We start from the raw sequence: 25,096 nt of genomic DNA on the forward strand, positions 1-25,096 counted from the left end.
GCCCTTCCCTCACTAACTTTCCTCTGGTTCACTCGGATGGACGTCATTGCTTACGTTGCTGAAGCTGCGGCTGAAATTGGTCACTTGTTCACACATTTACTATTCTCTAACAGAGATGGTCTCATGCTGCATAGACAGCTCAGAAATTTAGGTTTTGCCCACCTCGTTCTTGGAGATAACGCCTGGAACGCCACTTAAAGTCCCCATGAAATCAAGTTTTTTGGCGTTAAGTATGAATATATTAGCCTAACTGTTATCTAAGCTAGTGTGCTCCAAAACAAGGACACAATTTACATTTATAAGATATACGCATTTAAAACTTCCAGTCTCTTATTTCCGCCAATATGGATCATTGCATCACTGACATCACTGCACTTCAGCGTCTCAACAGATTTTCTGTCCAATCAAATGCTCTCTAGAATCTGAAGCCCCGCCCCCTACATTAGGGGATAGGGAACAATTCAGACAGTGTAAATATGCTTTCCATAGAGCGAATGAAGTCTGGTTTCATGCTAGTGTCACACAAACCGCCGCAGCTTCGGTCCAGAGACCAGAGACTGTTTTTTTAAAGCTTTGACCTGTGAACTCGGGGTGCATTGATCAACCCCAACCTCAGAGAGACACGTCATTCGAAGTCACATCCAAGATGTCAGCAAGTCCTGCTTCCAATGAGCATAAGCGTAAAAACAAACTTTAACATTAGATATTACGTTTATGTAGTAATAATACCTTTATTTTTGCTTTTCATTTTATATAGTTTTTATTCCATTTTTGCCATAATTGACACAAAAACACGACATGCTCTTGTTGTGTCCTGGCGACATCATGTGGTCAACATGTGAATGTGACAGAGGTCTGAAGTGGGATATTTTTATTTGGGATATTCCCACGTCCAACCTCGTCTTGCATGTATGTAGCATTATTATTGGAAGATATAAGGATCCGTTGCTCTACTATTGGAAAATACGTAACGGCAAAATTGGTTCACACACTGTAAAAAAATATGATCAATAAGTTAAGACAACATATATTTTTGCATTGTTTTAACTCATCAAAATAAGTTAAGCAATTCCACTTTGTTTAAGTTAGATGCAACTAATTTTTTTTAAGTCAGTTTAATGTAATTTAAGTTGAAATGACTTCAAAATCCAAGTTGATTGTACTAAAAACTTTAAGGCAGCAACTTTTTTTTTACAGTGCATGTACCAATCACATTACACCCTTGACGTCATTGAGTTTCATTCCGAGTGTGTGACAGTCAGAGTCACTGTTTGGGATATAGAAGTGAATGAGAAGTGCCGTGAACCGAATCCTACCTGCCGTGAAATTGTCCGTGACTTCTCTTATAAAACAGTATTTTAACTAGGGGTGTAACGATACCTTCATTTCACGATTCGATATATATCACGATACTGAACTCACGATACGATATTATTGCGATACTCCCAAGACATATGATAAAAGGTTAACAAAAAATGTACTGTTGATTAAAATGCTAACTTTGATATTACATTGTGGGTTTAAATGAACAGGTTTGGACTTGGTGCTTGTAATTCAAGGACAATGGTGACACCAGAATAAAAATATTCATGATTCTGAAGCTGACCATTGCATTATTATACATTATAATCAACATTATATAGTAGTTTAATGTAGTACTGACACTAAAACTCTGAAAACATGATTTTTTTCTTATACAGTAATTTCTATTTTGGGTGAACTATCCACGATACATATTGTCACTATCCACGATACGTATTGTTGCATTTTTGTATTGCGATATATTGTGGCACGATATATTGTTACACCCCTAATTTTAACTAATGGTTAAAAGAGCCAATGTGTTGAAGACTGGCTGATGGCCTGTCTATTCATTAAATGATAAACTATTTCCTCACAAAAGTGTTTTATTCAGTGTAATGAAGCATCTCCTCCATTGACATCCATTAAAAAAAAAAAAAAAACGGCCTCTTGTCTCCTTGCCTGCTACCGTTATGATTGTTTCGGCTATTGGTTTGCCTTCATGTGGTTTTGCCACTACCTCGGTCAGAATCGATGGGTCGAGTGTCTGTCCAAATAAACTTCCCTCATCCACTTGACGAAGTTGGCAGCAGATCTGGATGAATCCCCAAGGAGAAGTGCTTCGGGAAGTTCGCGAGTGTGTCTAAAAGTGAAGTTAAACGCAGCCATTGACTACCGCAAACCTTAGTAAATCACATTGCGTTATTCATTTAAATACTCTCTGCCCATACATTTTTCATCTACAAATAAACTCCAATGAATGCGTATGCAATAATGTCAGACGTAAAATGAACTGTCCATGCCTTTTTAGCGCTAATTTTCACTGTGTGTCTTTAGTAAATCCTGACGGTAGTTTTTAACGCCATTAGAGGGTTTGTGCTGTAAACTGTTAGTTAATCTGGCCCATAATGTTAAAATCTTGTGGTGATGCTTTCGAAACATTTAAATAATTATCCCAATGCAGTTTCTTGGCCCATATATGTCAGATTTAATATCAAGTCAGTAATGCAATTACAATGGAAGTCTCAGGTGATTTAGACATTGCACTGGGGTTAATGCAATTATTTGTTTCAAAGGGGTGGTTGAATATGATTTCACTTTTCTAGCTGTAGTTAGTGTGTAATGTTGCTGTTTGATCATAAACAACATCTGCAAAGTTACAACGCTCAAAGTTCAAAGCAAAGGGAGATATTTGCTTTTTAAGGACTACAACAAATGGCTGGTAGAAACTACACGACATTCCTTCCGGGTTAGTGACATCACCAACGCTAGAATTTACATAAACCCCGCCCCCTGAACACGATTTATAGGCCCTGTCCCAAATGGCGCACTTGATGTGGACTTTCGGTCTCGTGGACTTTAATTGCGCGTGCTCGTTGAGTCTACGAGTCCGTAGGCCGTCCCATTCATCATTTTAACGCTCTGAAGTGTGCTCAGCAGCGCCCCCTTTGTACCCTTGAAGCGGTCTTCCGCGAAGCCCGCATGGATGCAGGCTTCACGCACTTTAACTACCCAGGAATCCTTGCGAATTTGCGAAAGGCCAATCAGACAACGAATGGGAGGAGCTTTGACTCATGTTAACATGGATGAGAAGAAAATATTTAAGTGTAAATATCATTATTTTTATAACCTATGTGTACATTTTGCCAGTTATTACCTACAGTTTATACAAACATTATGGTCATCAACCAGTGGTTGATGTCTCAAACATAAATATATATTTATATTTAATATAAACATAAATAGCGCACTGAATAATAGGCTACGATCGCATTATGCTTAATTAAATAAATATAACCGAATGTCAGGGCTTTACTGAGTCATATGTAAATGTAGAAATATAATATTTAAACAACAACTGGACCGTCTTCCTATTTACCTCTATACCTCTCAATGCGCCCTTGTGGACTCGCACCAAGGGCCCTATAGGTCTGCACTACATGACGTCACCAAAGTGTGGACTCTGAGGAAGTCCACAAGTCTGGAGTGTGCCATTTGGGACAGGGCCCATAGATTATCAAGACAGAATATGCTAATCAATGACTAGAAGAAAACTACACATAAGCTTCATAAATTCATCAACTAACCATTCAGAGACGTCCTGTTGCTTCTACATGTTGTCACTTCTTCTTGAGTCTCTCCATTATTGTCTGACTCCGGTTTGAACTTAAAATACTAAGTTTTTTTTTAATTTTCAGTGCATGTGTGTGTGAGGTAAAATGACACGAGCTCTTGAAGCTCCGCCCCCTGTGCCGGGAGCAGCAGCTCATTTGCATTTAAAGGGACAGACACAATAACAGTGCATTTTTGCTCACCCTCAAAAAGTGACAACTTTAACATGCTATATAAAAATATCTGTGAGGTATTTTGAGCTGAAACTTTACACACTCCGGGGACATCAGATACTTATTTTACATCTTGTGAAAAGTGCATTATACCACCCCTTTAATGCTCACATGGTAAACACTTAGTATCAAGTCAAACATGTTTAATGAACACATACAACCATCAGTTATAACCACATTACACAATATTAAGAATATAACAATCTGTCACACAATACAATGAAATTGACCAGATGTTCAGCATACGATAAATGACACAGACACATTTTGACAGATGTGCTGGTGTGTTTCTGTGCTGGTTACCAGTTACAAAACTGACAAACATCACCAATATGTATTTGCTACACTACACAGATTTAAACAGTCTGTCAATAGTATCAAAAATTAAAGGCAATTGACCGTCGAGCCGTCAGTCAAAGACTGCACCAATCTTAATACCGAAGCCATTGTCAATGTTTTACTGTGCAAATTATGAATTTCATTTGCAATTACAGGGAATACATTATAAATCCACACTGTACAAAACAACGTCGTCATACCATTGAGAAATACTTATCCTGAGACCTGGTGCACAAAACATCCTTCTGATAATCTGCCGTTTATGTAACGATGATTACGGACAATTTGTGCTGTTCAACACTATATGAATCATGTGTGGATGAATGCAATAGTGCAAAAATACTCTTCATATTTATCATACTTTAAGATCCATTCCTTCTGAAAACAGTCGGGATTGTAAATGCAGAAATTCAGTTTCAGCACAGGAATGTGAAACATGAATAAACATGAAAGTGTTCATTATTACAGCAAATATAGAATAATTAAGAAATTGTGGTAAACCAACAGTGTAATGGATGAATCATTAAACCTGCTAAGAACATGTCCTTCATATTTCACTTAAAAATTAAATTAAATAATAATTAAAAAAAATGATATTTATAGGATCATTAAGATATTTTGCATTGTGAAATTGTCATGCAGTAAAGCACATTTATCCCAATATATTAATATAGTCATTATTGTAATGCATCCGCACATTTTCGTTTTGAGCACTGTAATTCTCAATTTTTATTACTGTAATACAGTAATTTTTAAAAATAATTTACAGTATAAAACAGGATATTGCAGCAAAGATATAGAAATGTAAAAATGTAAAATTACAGTTATACAATTTATTAAAATCGGCATATAGGCAGTACAACAAATACTACCATGATGAATATATATTTTGTGCTTAATCATAAAAAAAAAATATCACAATGTAAAAAAAAAAACAATAATACTTAATATGCTGCATTTTTTTCTTCTGATTTTGAGGTAAAATATGAGACGGATATTTCTTGACAGATTTTGTGAGATTCGTCCAGATACATTGTAAACATGTTTTTTTTTTTTTTTGTAACTTCAGCATTAAAATGATTCATATTTTTGGTGTTTGTAGAAAATAGAAAATCAAATCTAAAAGAAGGTCTGTTAAAGTTTGGCAACTTTTAGCATTAACTGTAAGCAACTAGCCTTAAAAACTGAAATGCATTAAACTGCAGCGAGAAGCAAGTAAAATGTGAGGAAAGCGTCACATGGGCAAACCGTGTTCTGCATGAATGGCGCAGAATCAGCCGCGAGCTGGCGATGCTTTGCATATCTGCAGATATGGCTGCTTCCTCTGGGTTTTGGCGGTAACTGCGCTCGGTTGAGATGAGCACTTAGGTTCCCTCGGCAGTGTCCGGTCCCTGTGGTTTGCGTTTCCTCACTGAACTCTCCGCTGACAGCATCTGCTCACTGCCACTGCCTCCTCCGTCCGTCATCACTCCATCTTCTTCAGTCGAGTCGTCTCCAGACACTCTCTCGCTCTCGTTGTCCAGGTCAGACGTGTGTTTCTCCTCCACCTCTTCCTCCGACACTTCCTCTTTCACAATCACCACTGCAGAGGTACACACATTGAGGTACACACATTGAAATGATTCATTATAATCAGGGAAGGTTCAGAGACGGCTCTCTGGTTTATTGACCACGTAAAGTTGCACTTACATGTAGAGCTGGGCGTTACTATTGAATATGCACAATACATTTACAATGATTTCAAATATAGCAACAATATTTGTACATCAGTTCAAAGTGAATCGATTTAAAACATCTCTAATGTTGACAACTCTGTGTGCATTTAATATGTATGTATGTATATATATATATATATATATATATATATATATATATATATATATATATATGTGTGTGTGTGTGTGTGTGTGTGTGTGTGTGTGTGTGTGTATTTATGTTTGACTTAAGTACAAACTGTAGCGTATACTGCAAAAAAAATAAAAATTACCACAAGTATTTTTTCCCAGTATAAATATATTAACATTATTAAATCAAGATACATTTACTTGAGAAGCAAAATATAAAAATATTAAATCGTGTTTTCTAAAAAAAAGTATAAAAATTAAGTGACTTTTTCCTTAAAACAAGAAAAAACTTATTTTCCCTTTGAATTATGTAATTTTCTAACCACATTGGCAGATATTGTTTCTTTCTTTAAGCTTAAACTTAATGATTTTTTATCGTTTTCTTCTTCCAGAAAACAAAAATTAATATGTTATGTATTTTAATTTTTAAATAAATGTATCTTGATTTAAGAAAGTGTTATTTTCCAGTACAAATATATACACAAAGAAAATCATAATCAGTGAACTATTTAATAGTATCACTTTACATAAATAATTAATTTGTTAACATTAGTTAAATACATTGGCTAACATGAGCTTACATGACACTTCTAAGGCAAAAGCTGTATAATTTCATATTTATTAAACCTGAGCTAACATGATCTAACCATGAACTAAATGTATAAATGCAACTAAATGCAATACTAAAATGCATTGCTTATTGCTAATAAATATATGTATTGCTGATAATGCATTCAGTCATGACACTCTAGAGGGCGCAGGTCCAGGATGATACGTCCTTTACATACAGTCTGCAAGCAATCACATTATTAGCACATGGCGCAAGCTGATTGGCCTCTGCTGATCCTGCAGCCAATGAGATTACTTGCTCGACATTTGAATATTCTGTTAATTGTTTGCTGTAATCTAGTCCTGCAGCGCTATAATTATATATATATATTAGGGCTGTCAAAAGATTAATCGCGATTAATCGCATCCAAAATAAAAGTTTGTGTTTACGTAATATATGTGTGTACTGTTTATAATTATTATGTATAAATATACACACATTCATGTATATATTTAGGAAATATTTGCATTTATATACTGTATATACATTTATATAATTTATATTATATATAAATATTTTATATTTAAATATAACCAATTTTTCTTAAATATATACATGATTGCGTGTGTTTTTATATATATAAATAATTATACACAGTACACACACATATATCATGTAAAACACAAACTTTTATTTTGGATTCGATTAATCGCGATTAATCTTTTGACAGCCCTAATATATATATTTCTATATATTTCAGTTCCTCTGAACCCTCCACCTCCCCAGCTCCACCTGCCTAGATCTGCTACAGGATTCATGTCTGTCTATCATATCTTACATGCTCACAGTGTGTGTCTGTGTGTATGTTAGCAGAAGCATGTCCATCCAGCAGCAATAACCAACAGCAGCATAACAGATCTAATCCGCCAAGATCTAATACATTAACTATGACATATTCAATAACGTGCTAAACCAATGCGAAAGTTTGAACTATTGTTAACTAATGGGACCTTATTGTAATGTGATACCAAAAATAGCATGCAATACATAATGATAAAAGTTTCAAACAGCAAAGAAAAATCTAAACATAAGAAATTACAACATCTGTAAAAACATTTTGCAGTCAATAAAAGTATTAAAAGTGTTTCTAATCTCACCTGTTTTGTTTTCTCTACGCTTTGGTCTGGATGGCCAAATGCAGTCAGCGATCAGAACCAGCATCTAATCGAGATATTTACCATTAGATGAGAGTCATTATTTCAAACCCACCAGTGGAAGTTCACTTTCAAAACTTTGAGCCACTACATGCGAGAACCACCCACAGTATCCTCAAAAGAGCCGCAGAATCGACCAGTATTACGCAACTCACAGTTGTATAATGTAGTAGGAACATCTTTATTTCAACATGCATTATATAATTCCTTCGGCTGCAAGTCATCATGTGTCTATGTGCGATCTGCTTCATAGAGCGCTCGCATCAGATGGAGTCAAGTGCACTTTGTTGGGTCCCTTTGGTAAATGGTCTTTTTAGATCTGTACCACGGATGGTCCGTTTGCAGGGAGATTTATGCATGAGATACTTTCATGCAAAGAGTAAAGCATATCAATTTATGCTTTAAACATGAATAATACATTAACCCATCTAAACTGTGAAAATTATGATTTTAGACTTACCAGGCCGAGTATCAGTCCCATAAATAGTGTGATGATGGCAAATAACACATAAGAACCCCAGGAAGGAATGCCGAGAGCATTTGTCAGGTACGTGTGGATTTGCTGTGTTAAATAGACAACAAAGGGATATATATTTAATATACACGTAAAATATCGGTATTTTTTCATAAAATAAAGCTCTGTTCAGTGAATCAAAGCGTAAAGCACCAAAAAGGACGTAAAAGTATCAGTAACACTTTACAATAAGCTCACATTATTTAACATGCATTAAGTAACATTAACAATAAGCAATACATGTGTTACAGTATTTATTCATATTTGTTAACATTAGTATAAAAATACAACTGTTCATTGTTAGTTCATGAAAGCTCAGGTCCATTAAATGATATTAGCAGATATAATGTATTAGTAAATGTTGAAATTAACATTAACTGAGAGTTATAAATGCTTCAGAAGTATTTTTCATTGTTAGATCATGTTACGCTGCAAACATTTTTTTAATAATATTTCCCAGTACAAATAAACATTCTTCAATTGAGATACATTCACTCAAGACGATAATAAATCTTGTTTTCTAAAAAATGTTTCAAGTGAAACTTTGCTTAAAACAAGAAACAAGATCTGCCAGTGGAGTTATCTTGCTTTCCCTTCGAATATAAATGTATTTTTCTGACCCCATTGGCAGATTTTTTTCTTATTTTAAGCATAAACTCAATAATTTTGCTGATTTGTTTTTCAGAAAACAAGACTTCTTCAGTCTTATGTCATTTTGCTTCTCAAATAAATGTATTTTGATGTAAGTCATTAAATAAATAGAAACATTGTTTGCAGTGTATGTCAACTGTTAAATTATTCACTAGTAATAATTATTAATGTAAACAGGGTTTGAAACTAACAGCCGCCAAATGCGGGTAAAAATCAACTGTGTAACGCTGTTAAAATCACTAGACAATTTGGTGTGTTACTTATTATGTTTACTCACTTTGCTGGAGAAGTGTGTGTAGCCAGATCTGTGCAGATTTAGAGCAAATACTGAACTCGTGATTCATCATGATTATTAAATACAGCGTATTGCACAGAATCTGCTCATATCTGGCTTACTTGAACACACACGTCACTACGCAACAAATAACGGTGCGCTTGTTCATTTGCATGAATATTAAAAAGCGTTTGGTTAACAGAAAAGACAGTTATTATTTTACAACATCCTAAAATTGTTGATGTTCTTTGTACTGTATTGATCTGTCCACCTAAAACATATTTTTGAGGATGAACGAGGAAGCTAATGAATGTATGAAATCCATTAACTACGTCACAGCAAAATATATTTATATATATACCAAAAGAACATTTATATGTAAGCTGTGACATAGTTAATCTAGTTAATTTCCTTTTTGGCTGGTAGAAGTTCTGAATGGCCGGGAACTTAAAAATTTAGCGGTGAGTGAAAAAGTTCATTTCAAACCCTGGATGTAAATAATAAAAGTAGTGCTCTCTGTCTCAAGTGTATTGCTCCAGACTGGGGAATTGATGCATCAATATAGTTATATGGACTACTTTGATATTTTTATGGTGTTTTTCGTCCTTTTTGGACCGGCGTAAACATCTTTAAAATATGCTAATTTGTGTTCCATGGGAAAAATGAAGCCATAAGGGATTATAATGAGTAAATGATGCCAGTTTTAAAGGCAAAACCCCAGAAATGTTTCTTACTCGGATCCACACGGAGAGACGGAACAGATTAGCCATTCCTGACATTCTGTAAAAGAAGAAAATGGTTTTATATACAGATTTTCATCATGACGCAAACACATTTGCAGACGGGAAAGGGTTTATTTACAGAAGAGAGGATGGTGACCTCCATCCCGGCACCGGCTCGACCGTCGCCCACTTTCTGTCCACAACATACGCTTGGATATCCTCAATAGTCCGCGATGAAACATATTTGCGGAAATTCCCATCTTTAGCGCTGTGGGTGAGATGGGTTTTTCTGTTAAACTACAATGAAATACATTTGCACTGTTTTAATATTTTTTTTTTTTAAGAACATTTGAAACGAGTTGTGAAAGCGAGTTTGGTCAGAACACCTGAGGGAATATAAATTCAGCCATCTGAGGACTTACTGAAAAATAGTCGGCAGTGTGGTAACCAGAAACCTCCCACTCAGACCTGCAGAACAAAAGAAGAGAGCACGGATATATTGATGCAGAAAAGCAAGCACATCCTATACTGGGACTAAGATTCCCTTCGGCATGGGAAGGCGGTGTACGGTCTATAGCGGCGCTGAAATATGAGTGCAGCCTGACAGCTTTCTGACAGAGAGACACAGTAAAAGGCGTTTTCTCTGAGAAACACTGCAGGAGGAGGAACTACACAACATGCACATCATTAGTGGCTTACATGCAATCTTTGCTTGTCTTTAAATTGTAATTGTGTTTAAAAGGGAATCGTCTAAACCGGTCTGGATATAATGGGGTCCTATCATGCTTTTCTCCATGTTCCTCTTTCTTTAGTGTGTAATGTTGCTGTTGAGTTCTTCTCTATATCAGTGTCAGTGTTTCTGAACTCCTGAAACGCCTCCATTGTAGTCTTGAGTTTCTTCCGGGAATGAACACGTCACAATATTCCTCATTATAATAATTAATATGCAGAATAAAGGGGCGGGGCCTGGTTGAGTGAGTTAAACTGGCAGTTATGGTAAGGGGCGGGACATTTCCCAAACACACTCGAAGCGCTCGACCAATCACAACACACTGATCCAGCTGACCAATCAGAGCACAGTGTGCTTTTCAGAAGGAGGGGCTTCATAGAGACAGGAAGTAAACAGAGCGTTACCAAGGGGGTAATCCATCAGCCGGAAACCGAAGCTTCCCCGGGGCCGCCATTGATTAGCAAGTCATCACCGGCTGTTAGCATTCCATTGACTCCCATTCATTTTGGAGGACGTGGAGGCATAAAGTCCAATAGAGTCAAGGGAGAAGCCCACAGAGAGTGATAAAGTTGCTCCTGCTGCTGCTCATGGACAGCTAATGCTCACGCTCTCCGTCTCTGAGAGATTCGGAAGATGATTCAGATTTCTCTCGGCACAGCCACTAGAAGACTGACAGCTGTCAGACAGACTCACGTCACATCTACAGTCGTCAAGCTCAGTTTGAGTCTGCGCACTACGCCCAGCCATCAGGGTTAGGGTTAGGGTTAGATTAGTGCTTCTAATTGGCTTATATAATCCATATAATCCATTTTATACACTGTATATGAGTGTTACTGACAGACTGGGAAGAGAGGAGCTGCAACAATGGAGAATAGTGAGAAAATAATGTGTTATGAGCCCAAAAACCGAATCAACAATTTAAAAAAAGGGCATATAGGGCCTCTTTAATATTAAAGGCTTTCATCTGCTTATGATATCACTCAATGATGTACACAACAAACATGGCTGATAATAACTGCAGTAGGAATTCAGTTTAGTGACATCGGTCATGTTTAAAGCACAACTGTATTAAAGTTAATATGAGCCACATGACAGCTCTTAAAGCGAGTCAGTAAAGAGCTGTGTGTGTGTGTGTGTGTGTGTGTGTGTGTGTGTGTGTGTGTGTGTGTGTGTGTGTGTGTGTGTGTGCAAACAATCCAGCAGTGTTCCTTCCTTCTGAAACGCCAGACACACTGCAGATGATCAAACCCTGAGCAAACGAGGCATTCACGCTGTCGATGGAGTCACACGCGCAGAATACAGTCAGTTCAACAGCTCTGAATGCGGCTCATTCTGTTGTATAGTATTAGCTTTTGTTTTAACTCAACTGTTGCATAATGTGAATATGTTTTTGCATTGATATCAGACAACTTGTATCCATCAAATAAATACCCCCCCCCCCCAAAAAAAAATAAAAAAATAATAATAATAATAATCGTAACACTTTATTTTAAGATGTTGTTAAAACGGTACTACATGTACTTACTATAGTAATAACAGTAAATTATGCATAATAAGAAGTAACTAACCCCTAACCTAACTATAGTAAGTACATTTAGTTAATTAATACAAGTAATTACAATGTAACTACATCACCATAAAATATAGTCTTACCAATAGTCAGTATTACAGTGTAATACATTTAAGTACCGAGTAATAATAATTAACTTGTACTTACTAGGGTTAGGTTTAGGATGAATTGTATGAATCATAATGTATAGTTACTACTACAGTAATTGCATGTAACATGTGTAACAATGACACTGTAAAATAAACTGTTACCAAATAAAGTGTAACCCAAACAATCTAATAAGCATTTCATTCACTGGATTAGACAATATATATGCATTACCATATGGTTATTTAATATATAATATATAAAGTAGCTTAATAAATATTTTGTTTGCATGCCATACAATTATCCATACTGTTTTTTCATACTGCACCTAAGATAGAAAGATGGATAGTCCGTCAAACCTGGTTGTTGGGTAACGTCCACCCAGCCCACTGATATGCCCAGACTTTCACTTTGTCTTCCTAGATTCTCCCAGTCTGCTTGTAAATGTTGGCACGCCGGGCACCAAGGTGCATAACTGCAATAAAACACATGAAACTGAGCAGCAATTCATTTACATGCATGCATGCATAAATAATACTGGCTATAAATTCACTTCCTATATACAGGATGTAAATGTGGGCGTAACCCTGATGCTGTGATCATGCTCACTGTAAGCCGGTATAAAACACAATAACATCCACAATATTTCTGCATATATTTGCCTAATGCATAACATGACGATTTGCGCCTATTTACATATATATTATTGCAGCAGAGATGTTTATAAACACTTCCGGTTGCAGCTCAGCACGTACTTCACTGCATAACAAACATTGCTATTATTATTATTTCGACACACTAACAGTATTCATAAACTGATACATTGTTGCAGCGCGGCAGATCAAAGCGTCATAGTATCGCGCGCTGATGATCTGACCAACGCATCTCAATGATTCACACTAGAATCCTGCCGCGATTACACACACACACACACACACACACACACATACTCACAATTTGATCATCCACTCGCCCTGCAGGATGAGCGTCCAGTTCGCATCGGCCACCGTCAGCACATGATGATCCTCCGCCTGAGCGTTTACACGACACACGAGCAGCAGAAATACAGCAGAGATGCACATCAAACATGAACTTCTGCCATATTCCTGCAGTTCAGCGCGTGCCAGTCCCGCCATGTTGCCGCTGCAGGAGCACATGACCCACCAGAAGCAGGAAATACAGTAACCGAAGCACAACTCGACAGATGTGCGGGATTACACGCGCTTCTGCACAAACACACGAGCCTACACACACTATACTATTATATACACACGCATATATTAGTGTTAAATAATAATTCAATTAAATTAATGTATTATATTATTATTATCACTACTATGTTATTATTATCATCACATAATTAATTACATGTATTATTACAATATTATTACACTCAGTATTTGTAAGATTGTTTTTTATCAAAATATCCAAAAACCAATTTCACAGTGTTATATATTTCTTTCAATTGTGTACTTCCATTATCCTAAATGTTTCCAAGAATTTGTAAATTCAGAGAAATTCACAATTTTAAAATGTGCCCTGTCGCCTGTCAATGACTAATATCGCGTTATCCCTGGTTTAGTAACCATGGCGACAGGCGTGGACATCTGCGTTACGTCTAGCGGCAGCGCTGTTGTTGTTGTTTCGTTCAAACATTATGGACCACAGCAAGCAGACTTTGGGACAAAAGGAGAACTAAGCCGAGGATCAATATCAGCGTGGCGTTTTCGAGACGCCGAGCGTCCGCGACTAACTTCCACTTGACGGAGACGCCGCTCTTGCATGTACTTTATTGAGTACATGAGCAAATAAAACTAATCAATGTTATATAGCTCAACATCATAGAATATGATCAGTATGTTGTTCTAATGTTGATCTCGCGTGTGGCGCTGATATCTGTCTCTCATTAGCAATCGCGCTCTGCTTCATACAACAGTCATGATAAAAACATCAATGTATTCACTCATCCATAAACATTATTACATCCATCGGCTTGACGACAAGTCTCATCATCCCGCTCATCACTGCGTCATCAACCTACACCTTGTTATTGTTAGAGGTTAGCGACCCCTAGCGGCGACATTTTTTATACATATTGCAGCTTATATATATATATATATATATATATATATATATATATATATATATATGTTTTAAATGTTTTAATTTGTTAAAAATGTTTAAATTGTGAACGTGGCAAGAAACCGTTCTGTGTCTACAGTATATAAGGCTATACAATAGTGTCCTCAAAGAAAGCTCAGGAAGTGTTATCTAATCTAACCCACACACTATGAATTAGGGTGGATTTTACGAAGTTACGTTATTTCCTCTGAGCACTGTTCAGGAACTGCCTTACATAACACAACACGGTATGTAACTTGCAAAAAACCTGTTTGCTTTAGAAATTATAAAAAAACTTAAATGCTCAGATGACCTTTTGGCCAAATAATATTAATATATTTTGCTCCAGTGAGAATAGTATATAGCATATATATCATTATATAACAGCTAAATTCATATTTATGTACTTTAATCAATGCAAGCTGATATAAAACAATAACATAATTGATGTTTTTCTTCCAGATGTGGAACTGAAACAAGATGCTTAATTATACACGGTAATTGTGTATCTGACAATATTAGTATATCATAGGCCTAATTATTATTGTTGGTCTGAATTAATATTGGTGCAGCCTAATGGTAACATTCATTAAACTGAACATGAAGGACGAGGTAATTTTCTTGAAATTAATCCTGTTGTTTTGCATTAGATAAATAAGCTCATATTTGTTTATAAGTGATAAATGAAGAGGAGATATTAATATACTGTATTCAGTGTTGAATTGTATAGGATTTAGATTCCCAGATGTGGAGCAGGAAGAAAAAAAATTTATGATTTAATTCAATGTGATCACATTACAAGAGAAATGTATAATGTTGTCCATAACAAATAATTATTTGTTATTGCCCTAAATATGCTTATCACATTAATGAAAATTATATTTTCAGGACACAAGTATTTTTGTAACAGCAAAAAATAAAAAATAAAAAAAAAAAATTGTAGTTCAGTGAAACAAATACCATGATGTACTTTATAAATACTTTACATTTTTCCACATTACAATATATTCTGAAAGTAAGTGTGTACAAGCTTAAATATCATAAAAAATGGTCAAAATGCAACAAAATTGGATTTAAATACTTAAGATTGGATCATTATTACTCTGATTATTTTGTTTCTAGCATGTTATGTGTTTGTGCTGGAGGAGACTTTACAACTCTTGCTTTGTCAAAATAAGATTAAATGATTCTTCATGCTCCTCACAACCATTCTTTCACAGTCTGAGTCTGGTGAATCTTGACACTGTCATCCTGGAATATGGCCATCATGTGTCTTTCTATACATGGGTGTTTAAGAAATGAAAAGCTACACACTCTATCAATCAGGGCTAGAAGAACTGTTGTCAAACATATAACAATATTGATCCAATCACAGACTCTTAAGTATCTTCCTATTTAAATCCAAACAGCGAGGCAGTTTATAGCCCATATATTATAATACCCCTTCTATTTCTTACTGCAGAATATTGTGCTTTTCATAAATAAACTTTGATTTATTTGCAATTGTTGTAATAAATAAACCAATGTCTTCAGTTCTGAATTATATAGGGCTAAAATAGCTAGAAAAAATCCCCCAACGTGTCCTGCCTGCATTCTCTTTGCAGAGGTGTTATGAAATGTTTAATTGTGAGGGTTTGCTGAGCAGGGAAGGGAACGCGCTGCGCACTAGGAGGCGCTGGATCTCAGCGCGCGCATGAGTCAGTGTGCGGAGGACTCACACACACACACACACACACACACACACACTCTCTCTCTCTCTCTCTCTCTCTCTCTCTCTCTCTCTCTCTCTCTCTCTCCATCATTTATGATCGCTGGTTCTCTCTGCTGCTCATTTGCTCCTTCCGTTCTGACACACAAATCTGCGGCGTTCAGTGCGTGAGACCGCGAGCATGTAATGTGTCCATATGCCAAGGGCATCCGCGTGCGTAAAGCGCTTCCATTCACCTCAACTGTTCCGCTGTCCTCCTGTGCGCTCCGCTTTGGCTTCTTCCCGGGGACGAAAGAAGAGTGACTTGATTTTCCCCCACGCTGTTTTGGGTGTAAATGTTGAAGCTTGAATGGCTGGAGCTCAACCTGGCGTTCATGCGCTTCAACTCAAGCCGGTGCGCGTGTCCGAGAGTCTGAAGCGAGGCAGTAGGTTTATGAAATGGGATGAGGTAAGTCACTATTAGCCTGTGTGTCTGCGGCTGTCAGAGGATGAATGCACATGATGATGATGATGATGATGATGATGATGCTTCTGCGGTGAACGCGCGTGGCGTTTGGTTTGTTTGTTTGATCGCTCGCGCGGATGTTGCATTGTATATCCTACACGAACATGTCCAACATTAAACGCCGCAGACCCGCTCAGTCAGCTCCTGCTCGACCTTTAGTGGCGTTAGACGGGAGAGAAATGAGCTTTAAGATCAGTTTGCAGTTCTCAGGTCCATCAGCATGTTTCACAGACTCCATCTGTCCGAGTCTCTGCAGAGGTTCACGAGAATGACATCAGGTTACTTTATGTGCAGTCATGTATCACTGCATCTCAGCCCTGCTGTCACTTCACAGACACGCAATGCACTAATGCAACAAGCTCAGATGATCCTCACTGTGTTCTGTGATATGAAAATCTTTACAGAGAAGCATGCATTTGGAGACTGGTGTGTCGCATTCTGTGTGAGTGCTGCATGAGCATTGATCGAGGACCAGCACTGGAGGTTCACATTCACCTGTTGGATGAGAGTTTGTCAGCAGGAAAAACTCACTGCACTCTGACAACTGAGACGTTGATATAAGACAAATGTCAAATATATGTTTTAAAGCAAGATTTCAGTTTTTCTTATATTGCACACACTTTATTTAGTTAAGAATGTCCTCCCCAATATTGCATCAAATATGTTTTTAATGATCAATTCTTGGACTTTTAACAGAGCTTGAATATTTGGTTCTATTTTTAATCAAACATTAACTCAACTATTAACAGGTTTTGATGTGGTTCGGTAAAATGATCCAAAGTTAATAATTTGTTGATGTTGGTAACATCAGTACTTTAGTCTATGCAATGCTTTAAAGTGCTTCTTGGTTATTTGAATCACACAGGCAACATTCCTCAAAACTGCTGCTATAAATTTGGTCCAAAAAAAGCTGCTCTTGGTATGCATTTAAATCTGATCAAATTTTCAGCATTTTCTCTCATTTAAAACATTTTTTCATTGCAAATTGTCCGCAGACATGATGCATTTGTGAATGTGTTGGCGTGTTTCTCTTCAGCGCTGAACAAAACCTGAAGATCATGTTCTCCAGAAGATCTGACCGTCTGTGTAGAGTCAATATCTCCAGACCTAGAAATAGTGCAGGATCTGAAATATTATTCTTGGTTTTACTTTTGTTTAGAAAGTAACAAACCCCCATATTTTCAATGAGGTCTGATTTATTTCATAAAGCTTGAATCACTTTAAATAAATGCAGTATTCTGGAGGAGTGTGACCATAATGCCATGCAGCTTTACATGAGCTTATGCTGAAAATGTTGACGTTTAAAAGCTTTTCACTGCAAATAAAACTGGAAATGTTGGCCTGTTGCTATGGCAACTTTCATGCTTTATATTCCCGTCTTCCTGGCCTGCCTTACATTAGCTAAGACATGCTGCGCCGCCCAACTTAGATGTGCAGTTAGAATGTGTGCAGACCCACGCAAGATCTAAAATAACACAATCAATTCCAGATCTCTTTCTGAAGGGACGCCTGACGTCTGCTCCTCGCTCCTCGCGGCACAGCTGCTTGTCTGTTCAAATGATCCGCTTAAAGGCGTTCAAAACAGGACCGACGTCTCGTTTCCTGCTTCTTGAAATCCTGTGACTTCCACCAGTGGGGAATTATCACAAGCCAGCATGAATCACGCTAATGTAGAGCACTTATGCAATGTCTGAGTCAAACCTCGACTTGCGGTCCGTCCCGAGACCGTTTCGAGAAACATGTTTTCCAGTGGATTGCCACAGAAATCCCATGTGTGTTTCTTGCGCGAGGCAAGATTAGTCTTTACCTCCCACAGAAACATGACGTCGGTTCACTGAAGACTTTGATTTTGCTGCGCTTTTTGTTCAGTGCGCTTAAAATAACTCCCCCTGCAGTCGACTTTACAGACCCTTGATATCAAGAGCATGGGTTATATCCCATCCGTTAGCTTCTATATGCTGGAGTGAAAGGAAACTTTTAGATTTTGAAATGATATCTTTCTCCTCCAGCTGTACCGGTGAGATCATTTCGCATTCAGATCTATAAATGCATGATGTGGATTGTCCAAAATTGTGCAAGAAGTAAATCATGGTTCATGTAAACTAAAGGTTTAGAGTTCAACAGTGCATGTCCACTTTCAGCATATTGTTTTCCCATTTATTTCTCCGATAGGGATTTCAAAAAAGTCTTGGTTAAAGCGTTATAAGCCAACCAAACCAACCAGAAGGAGAATCACAACTCTACAAACTTTGATTTGAAGCAAAATAGTGTTTGAATAAAGACCAGATTTAAAGGGTTAGTTCATAATAAAAACTCTGTCAGTAATGACTCTCCCTCATGTTGTTCCCCGTCAGACTTTCCTTCATCTTCTGAACACAAATTAAGATATTTTTGAGTAAATCTGAGAGCGTTCTCACTCCTGCATAGGCTTCTGTTGTAATTGAAACTTGCCGGCCCAGAAAGTCCAAGTGACTACAGCGGCTCAACCATAAGTTTATCAAGCAACGAGAATACTTTTTGTACACCAAAAAAACCGTCAGAACGTAGGCTCACTATTGGCCGACGCTGGTCATGTGAGTGATGCGTGTGATGCTGGCCAATAGAAAAGTCCTTTTAGGCAAGTCGTGCCACTCGGCCGCTATCTTGGCAACGCCTCCGGGCAGCTATTTCGGACTAACAAGACCAGGCTCCTCTCTAAATGAATGGGCAGAGAGTCAGAACTGCACTATCTCTGGTCACCGGGACAGACAAACTGCATGTATGGAAACAGCCGTAAAATATGATAAAAATCGCTGAAAAAGTTTGATGACTTTGCCCCAAAATAAGATTTAAACGCCTTTTTCCTCACAGGTTATACTTTTACTACGCATGCACAAGGGTTCACGACACCAACAGGCAAAACCTCAACTGTGCGCATGCGTCAGAGGAACCAGACGATAGGCTTAAAAGTGTCCCGGCGTGACTGTTAAAAGCAGATGATTGGCTTTCCAGCGGGAGGGGCGGGACATGTGCATACAACCGCCATCTTTGCCGTTACGGGTTTTCCTTATATAGCTGTGTTGAGGATTGAGGAAGCGGCATGTCTCTTATATAAATGGTCTCTGCCAATAGTGAGCCTCCGTTCTGACGTACAAGCCAGAAGCGCTACGTGAACTCACTCAGAGGAACACACAGAAGAACATCAAGAGTTCAATAAAGTCATTATTTGTGCTTTTTTTTTTCGCACAAAAAGTATTCTCGTCGCTTGATAAACTTAAGGTTGAGCCACTGTAGTCACTTGGACTATTTTAAACATTATCTTTACTAACTTTCTGGGCCGGCAAGTTTCAATTACAATGGAGGATTACAATGGCCTATGGAGGAGTGAGACAGCGCTCAGATTTAATCACTAATATCTTCATTTGTGTCCCGAAGATGAAGGAAAGTCTGACGGGGTTGAACAACATGAGAGAGAGTCATTACTGACAGAGTTTACATTTCTGAGTGAACTAACCCTTTAATGAGGGAAAGAACTACAATCCCATGAAGCATTGCAAACAGCCTAATCAAATAAAAAATAGAGAAATATAAAACATTTAAAGATGCATATATTTACCGTAAGTATTTTGAGAAGGTAGGCATTCTTTTTCATTACGTCATGTCTTCCAGCGTCTTGAATTTCAACCCCGTTCCGATAGGAAATATGTCAATGTTGGGAAAAAGTGATCTTTTCACTGGACCTTTAATGCATGCTGTGAATATGTGGTCCATAACCATGTTTGTATTATATCTGCTGTGTATTTAGACTTAAAAATGTCCTTTCTCTGCTCAGGATTCTTCTACTGTGACGCCAGTGACGTTGCGCGTCGATCCGCAGGGATACTTCCTGTACTGGACCGACCAGAATAAGGTAAAACTTCTCACATCAGAAACCAGTGCAGTGTGATTGAAGCGTGTGTGAGTATTATTATTATTATTATTATTATTTGTTCATTTACACCAGTGCTTCCCAGTTTTGTGTGCAATATTTGTTGATCAGGTTATTTTTAGTATCATTACTATTGATACTAATAATAATCTTATTATTTGATTTTTAGTTCATTCTTTAGTAATTGTGTTGTTTTGATGAGTTTTTTATATGACTATTTTATTTATTTTTTTATTTTTGTTTAAAGTTTAGTTTTAGTAAAAAAAAAAGTAAATTTTGTCTTTAGAACTAACTGAAAGTATTTATTCCTGTTATGTAATTTATTTCAATTAACATGTATTTATTTATTTATTTACTTACTTATTTAAGTTATCATTACATTTATTTATTCATTTATTAATATATACATTTATTTATTTATATTTATTTAACTTTATTTTTTCAATTAAAGAGGTAATGAACTGAATTTTTTTCATTGTTTATTAATGTTTCCTGAGGGTGCACTTATAATGTTAGTATGATTTTTATATAAAAAATTGTCATAATTTATAAATAAAAGGCATTTTCTGATTGTATCCTCTGATTTGAACGCTCTGTTTGAAGGGGCGTGTCTGTGGGAAACTTCACTGTAAACTCCCACTGCTGTGATTGGCTAACAGCTTTGCATATGAAATAGCTCTCTCAAAAACCTCTCAAGGTTAACTAATCGTGGAAAGTGTGATTATAGCATTATATTAAGATATAGCATCATATTTACAGTGTGGCATGACAGGTTACAGTGATGAGCATTGTAGCCGATGACATGTTGGGCGCATGAATGCAGTGATCTCGTCATTGCAACTATGCATCGCACTAACTAATGCTTTCATCATAACTAACAGTGCAAACTCGATGTAAATAAGAGATTTGTTGATTATAACGAGAGTTTTGGCGAGAGTCACTGATAAAGTTGCGCTGTTTGATTGACAGCTCCAGCGATTGCAAACGCAGCGGTCTTTGATCGCTTTCTATATATATATAATGTAATCACAGTTTAAATAACAGATTATTTAATTGAAACAATGTGAAGTTGACCGTTTAGTCACTAGTTTGATTTTCTGACACATAGACAAAAAAACATCTGACTGTACTGTACATGAATCATTACATATCAGAAATCACTGGTCACAGATCAGGCATTACACGGTAACTTACATGTTGTCGCATTACTGTCGAGTCCATATCGTAAAAGTCTGTTTGTAAAGCCTGCGCCGAAATAGCGACTGATTTACCAAAGAATCCACAGTGAGATGTACAGAATACAAATAAATATTGCTCAACTGAGACATTCACATTGTTGAAAATAAATTACCACATTAAGGAAACAAGGAAGTTTTCAGTTCTGAAACGTACAAGATATTCTTATAGTGTGATGACCTCGTTTGATGATGTCAAAAGCTCAAGGAAAATTTGGTTTCTCGGTTCACGACCATTTATTTATTTATTTATTTATTTTTTATTTTTTTTTATTTTATTTATTTTTTATTTTTTTTTTATTTATTCATTTTTTTATTTTTTTATTTTTTTATTTTTTTATTTTTTTATTTAACATCTAATTTATTTCAATTAGATGTTAAATAAATAAAAATAATGTTAATTGAAATGAATTAGACGTTGAATAAAAATAAATAAATAAATGTAATGTTAATTAAAATACATTAAATGTTAAATAAATAAAAATAAATAAATGTAACGTTAATTGAAACAAATCAAATGTTAAATAAATAAACAAATGTATGTTAATTAAACATAAATTAGATGTTAAATAAATATAAATAAATGTAATGTTACTTGAAAATAAATTTAATGTTAAATAAAAATAAATAAATTAGATGTTAGTTTAAATAAATTAGATGTAATATAAATAAAAATAATGTTAATTTATGTAAATGAACATTACCTTTATTTATTTATTTGTATTTGTTTAACATTACATTTATTTAAATTAACATTACATTTATTTATTTTTATTTAATATTTAATTTATTTTCAATTAACATACATTTGTTTATTTGTTTATTTATTTAACATTTGATTTGTTTCAATTAACATAATTTTTTTTTACATTTTTTATGTATTTAACATTTGATTTGTTTCAATTAACATTACATTCACTTATTTATTCATTGTGTCGTGTAATTGATGTAATCTAGCATTTCGTCTTTTTAATGATAACAACACTGGTCTGTGGGTTGAGACGCTTAAGTGTCCTGAGCATTAAAAAAAGAGACATTACACGAATCAAAGGCACAATGCACATCTCATCAGAGCGAACTGTTCATTTTATCTGGTGTGGTGTCACTTTCCAATGTCTGTCTGTGGGGAATGAGGTTGAGTCTATTGTCCAGATGGAGCACTGACAGCCAAATGCTCACATCGCCTCAGAGTTTGGCTGATGGAGGCGTCCCACTTTCAATGAAAGCTTTTCATCGAAGTATGGATGAATTTTTAATTTGAAGTGTTTCTGTCCGTCCGTCGCTCTCTGCCATTGTAAAAACACACTATACACACTCATTCAGCGTTCATCTTGATTTATGCACTGGAGCTGCAGATTTGATAAACAGCATCTAATAGATTGTGCTCAATAGTAATCGCTCTGAAATGATCTGAATAGAGATGCGTGTGTGAGGAGCAGAACAGGAAGTCACATCGCATTAAAAGGCAGAACTGCTCTATGGGACGGCAGACAATAATAGCTCAAAATCACACGCATGTTATAAGATAACATCAGTAAGCGTCAGAAAACACAATCTTATCTTATCGTAATCAAGTTCAGTGAGCTGTTTAGCTAATGAAGTGCTCACCTGCCACAACATTTGATTTTGAACTGTAAAAGTGTGTTACTTGATGAGCCTATACACTCTTAAAAGAAATGGTTCTATTTAGAACCAGAAATGGTTCCATCACCCGCTTCATGGAACTCGAAAATGGATCTATATAGAACCATTTAAATGGGTTCCATAAAAAGAACCCCAAATGGTTCTTTGAATCCAATAACCATTTAAGGATTCTTTATTATTAAACAAGTTAATTATTATTGAATAAGAAAATATAACCAATCCAGAAAATTCTAAAAATTCATTAAAAAAAAAAAATTTATTCAATTGATTATACAAAAGTATTAGTGTCATATTTAAAATAGCACCTTTGTATACTCTGTATTATGCAGCAAAACTTTTTTACATTAAAGATGTTTAATTACATTAAACCATTTACTTAGAATTATTTCATTTAAGCATTTTCACTTTGCAATAAACATACATAAGCTTGTTTACAGTACTTAACTTTTACATGTATCTCTGAAATGAGGAAAAACAAATCATTTTTGATATTTGACAATGCAGATAAAAAAACAATACACGAACAATTAAAACATCTAATAAATGAAATTACACTATTTGTCAAAAAGGCAAACTGTAATGTATTAGGAAATATAAGTTTCATGCTAATGTATTATGAAAGCTCAAATCATACATTGACTAGATATTAATATTAGTTGACTTGTTTTTGACTACAGCCGTCATTCAAAAAGCTTTGTGAATGTGTTTTGTAATTATTGTGTAATGTTTTGTTTAAACTTCAGTCATAAAACATGAATTATAGAACCATTTTAATAAAAAAGGTTCTTTGCTCTCCAAGGGTTCTACATAGAACCATTTTTTTTTGTAAAAGGTTCCATTGGCCAAGTACGGAACACCAGGGTTCATTATGCAACTTAACATAAATTCAAAAACTGACCCTATCCACTTTCATAATGCATGTTTCTGGTCTTGCATGTTATTTCAAGGAAAAAAAGTCGATGTATGCATACGTTGATCTACAGCGAATGCAACAGGAAGTGAGGTCATGCAAGTTGAGTGTGGGTTTGGCAGCAGATTCTCTTTCTCTCCTCTTGCCCTTTTATATAAGAGAATCGATTATGATTCAGTCGAGTGCAAGTGTATTCCAGCAAACTCCATCATATCATTTGTCATGTGAGTCAAGTGCAGAATGTGTGAAAGCAGCAGTGAGTAATATCAGAATAATGTTCATATCTTCTGCTAGCAGATGGTATTGAATAAAACATGGCTAATTGTGACTCTGAAGGACTCGCAGGACACCAACACTGTTCAATGATCGCCTGAAGCACGTATCTCTGCTTATATTGATGAAAACAAAAGTAGGCCCTATGAACACGGGCAGAATCGAGAATCCAGTCATAAAAACTAAATCTACTATAGAGGAATTTCATGGAATTTGTCAATTTTTTCATGAATTAATAAAAAGTAGGTTCATAAATGCATGAACTTCATCCCCAGAGCAGCTTTGAGAGTCACTTCATGAGCATATTTGCTTTTCATTTGAGAAAAAAAAAACATCATATCATAAACACACTCAAATGTCTTCACGGCAAACCGTCAAAATAAAAGTTCGGTTTAACTTGAAGAAATTATGACAGAAATATATTATTGTTGT

At 36.0% G+C, this 25,096-nt stretch overlaps 2 protein-coding genes across 2 annotated transcripts in view; one reads left to right on the top strand and one right to left on the bottom strand.

Annotated features, from left to right (window-relative positions):
• Window positions 1-3,994: 3,994 nt before the first annotated feature.
• Window positions 3,995-13,528, bottom strand: tmx4 (thioredoxin-related transmembrane protein 4). Its single transcript, XM_079634123.1, has 8 exons — window positions 13,316-13,528; window positions 12,721-12,836; window positions 10,397-10,442; window positions 10,114-10,242; window positions 9,987-10,032; window positions 8,274-8,375; window positions 7,757-7,820; window positions 3,995-5,787 (listed from the first exon to the last, which is right to left on the bottom strand). The coding sequence occupies exons 1-8, from the start codon at window positions 13,516-13,518 to the stop codon at window positions 5,570-5,572; spliced, it is 924 nt and encodes a 307-aa protein (XP_079490249.1). The 5' UTR covers window positions 13,519-13,528; the 3' UTR covers window positions 3,995-5,569.
• A 3,011-nt stretch (window positions 13,529-16,539) lies between these two features.
• The window catches only part of plcb1 (phospholipase C beta 1), a gene marked incomplete at its 5' end in the record, with an annotated part of 78,448 nt that continues 69,891 nt past the window's right edge, over window positions 16,540-25,096 (top strand). Inside the window, 2 exons of the mRNA XM_079632270.1 lie at window positions 16,540-16,638; window positions 20,507-20,584. Of these exons, the coding sequence (XP_079488396.1) occupies window positions 16,540-16,638; window positions 20,507-20,584 (177 nt within the window). The remainder of the gene's footprint in view (window positions 16,639-20,506; window positions 20,585-25,096) is intronic.

This window comes from Phoxinus phoxinus (assembly GCF_949152265.1).
Source record: "Phoxinus phoxinus genome assembly, chromosome: 13".
Classification (NCBI taxonomy): domain Eukaryota; kingdom Metazoa; phylum Chordata; class Actinopteri; order Cypriniformes; family Leuciscidae; genus Phoxinus; species Phoxinus phoxinus.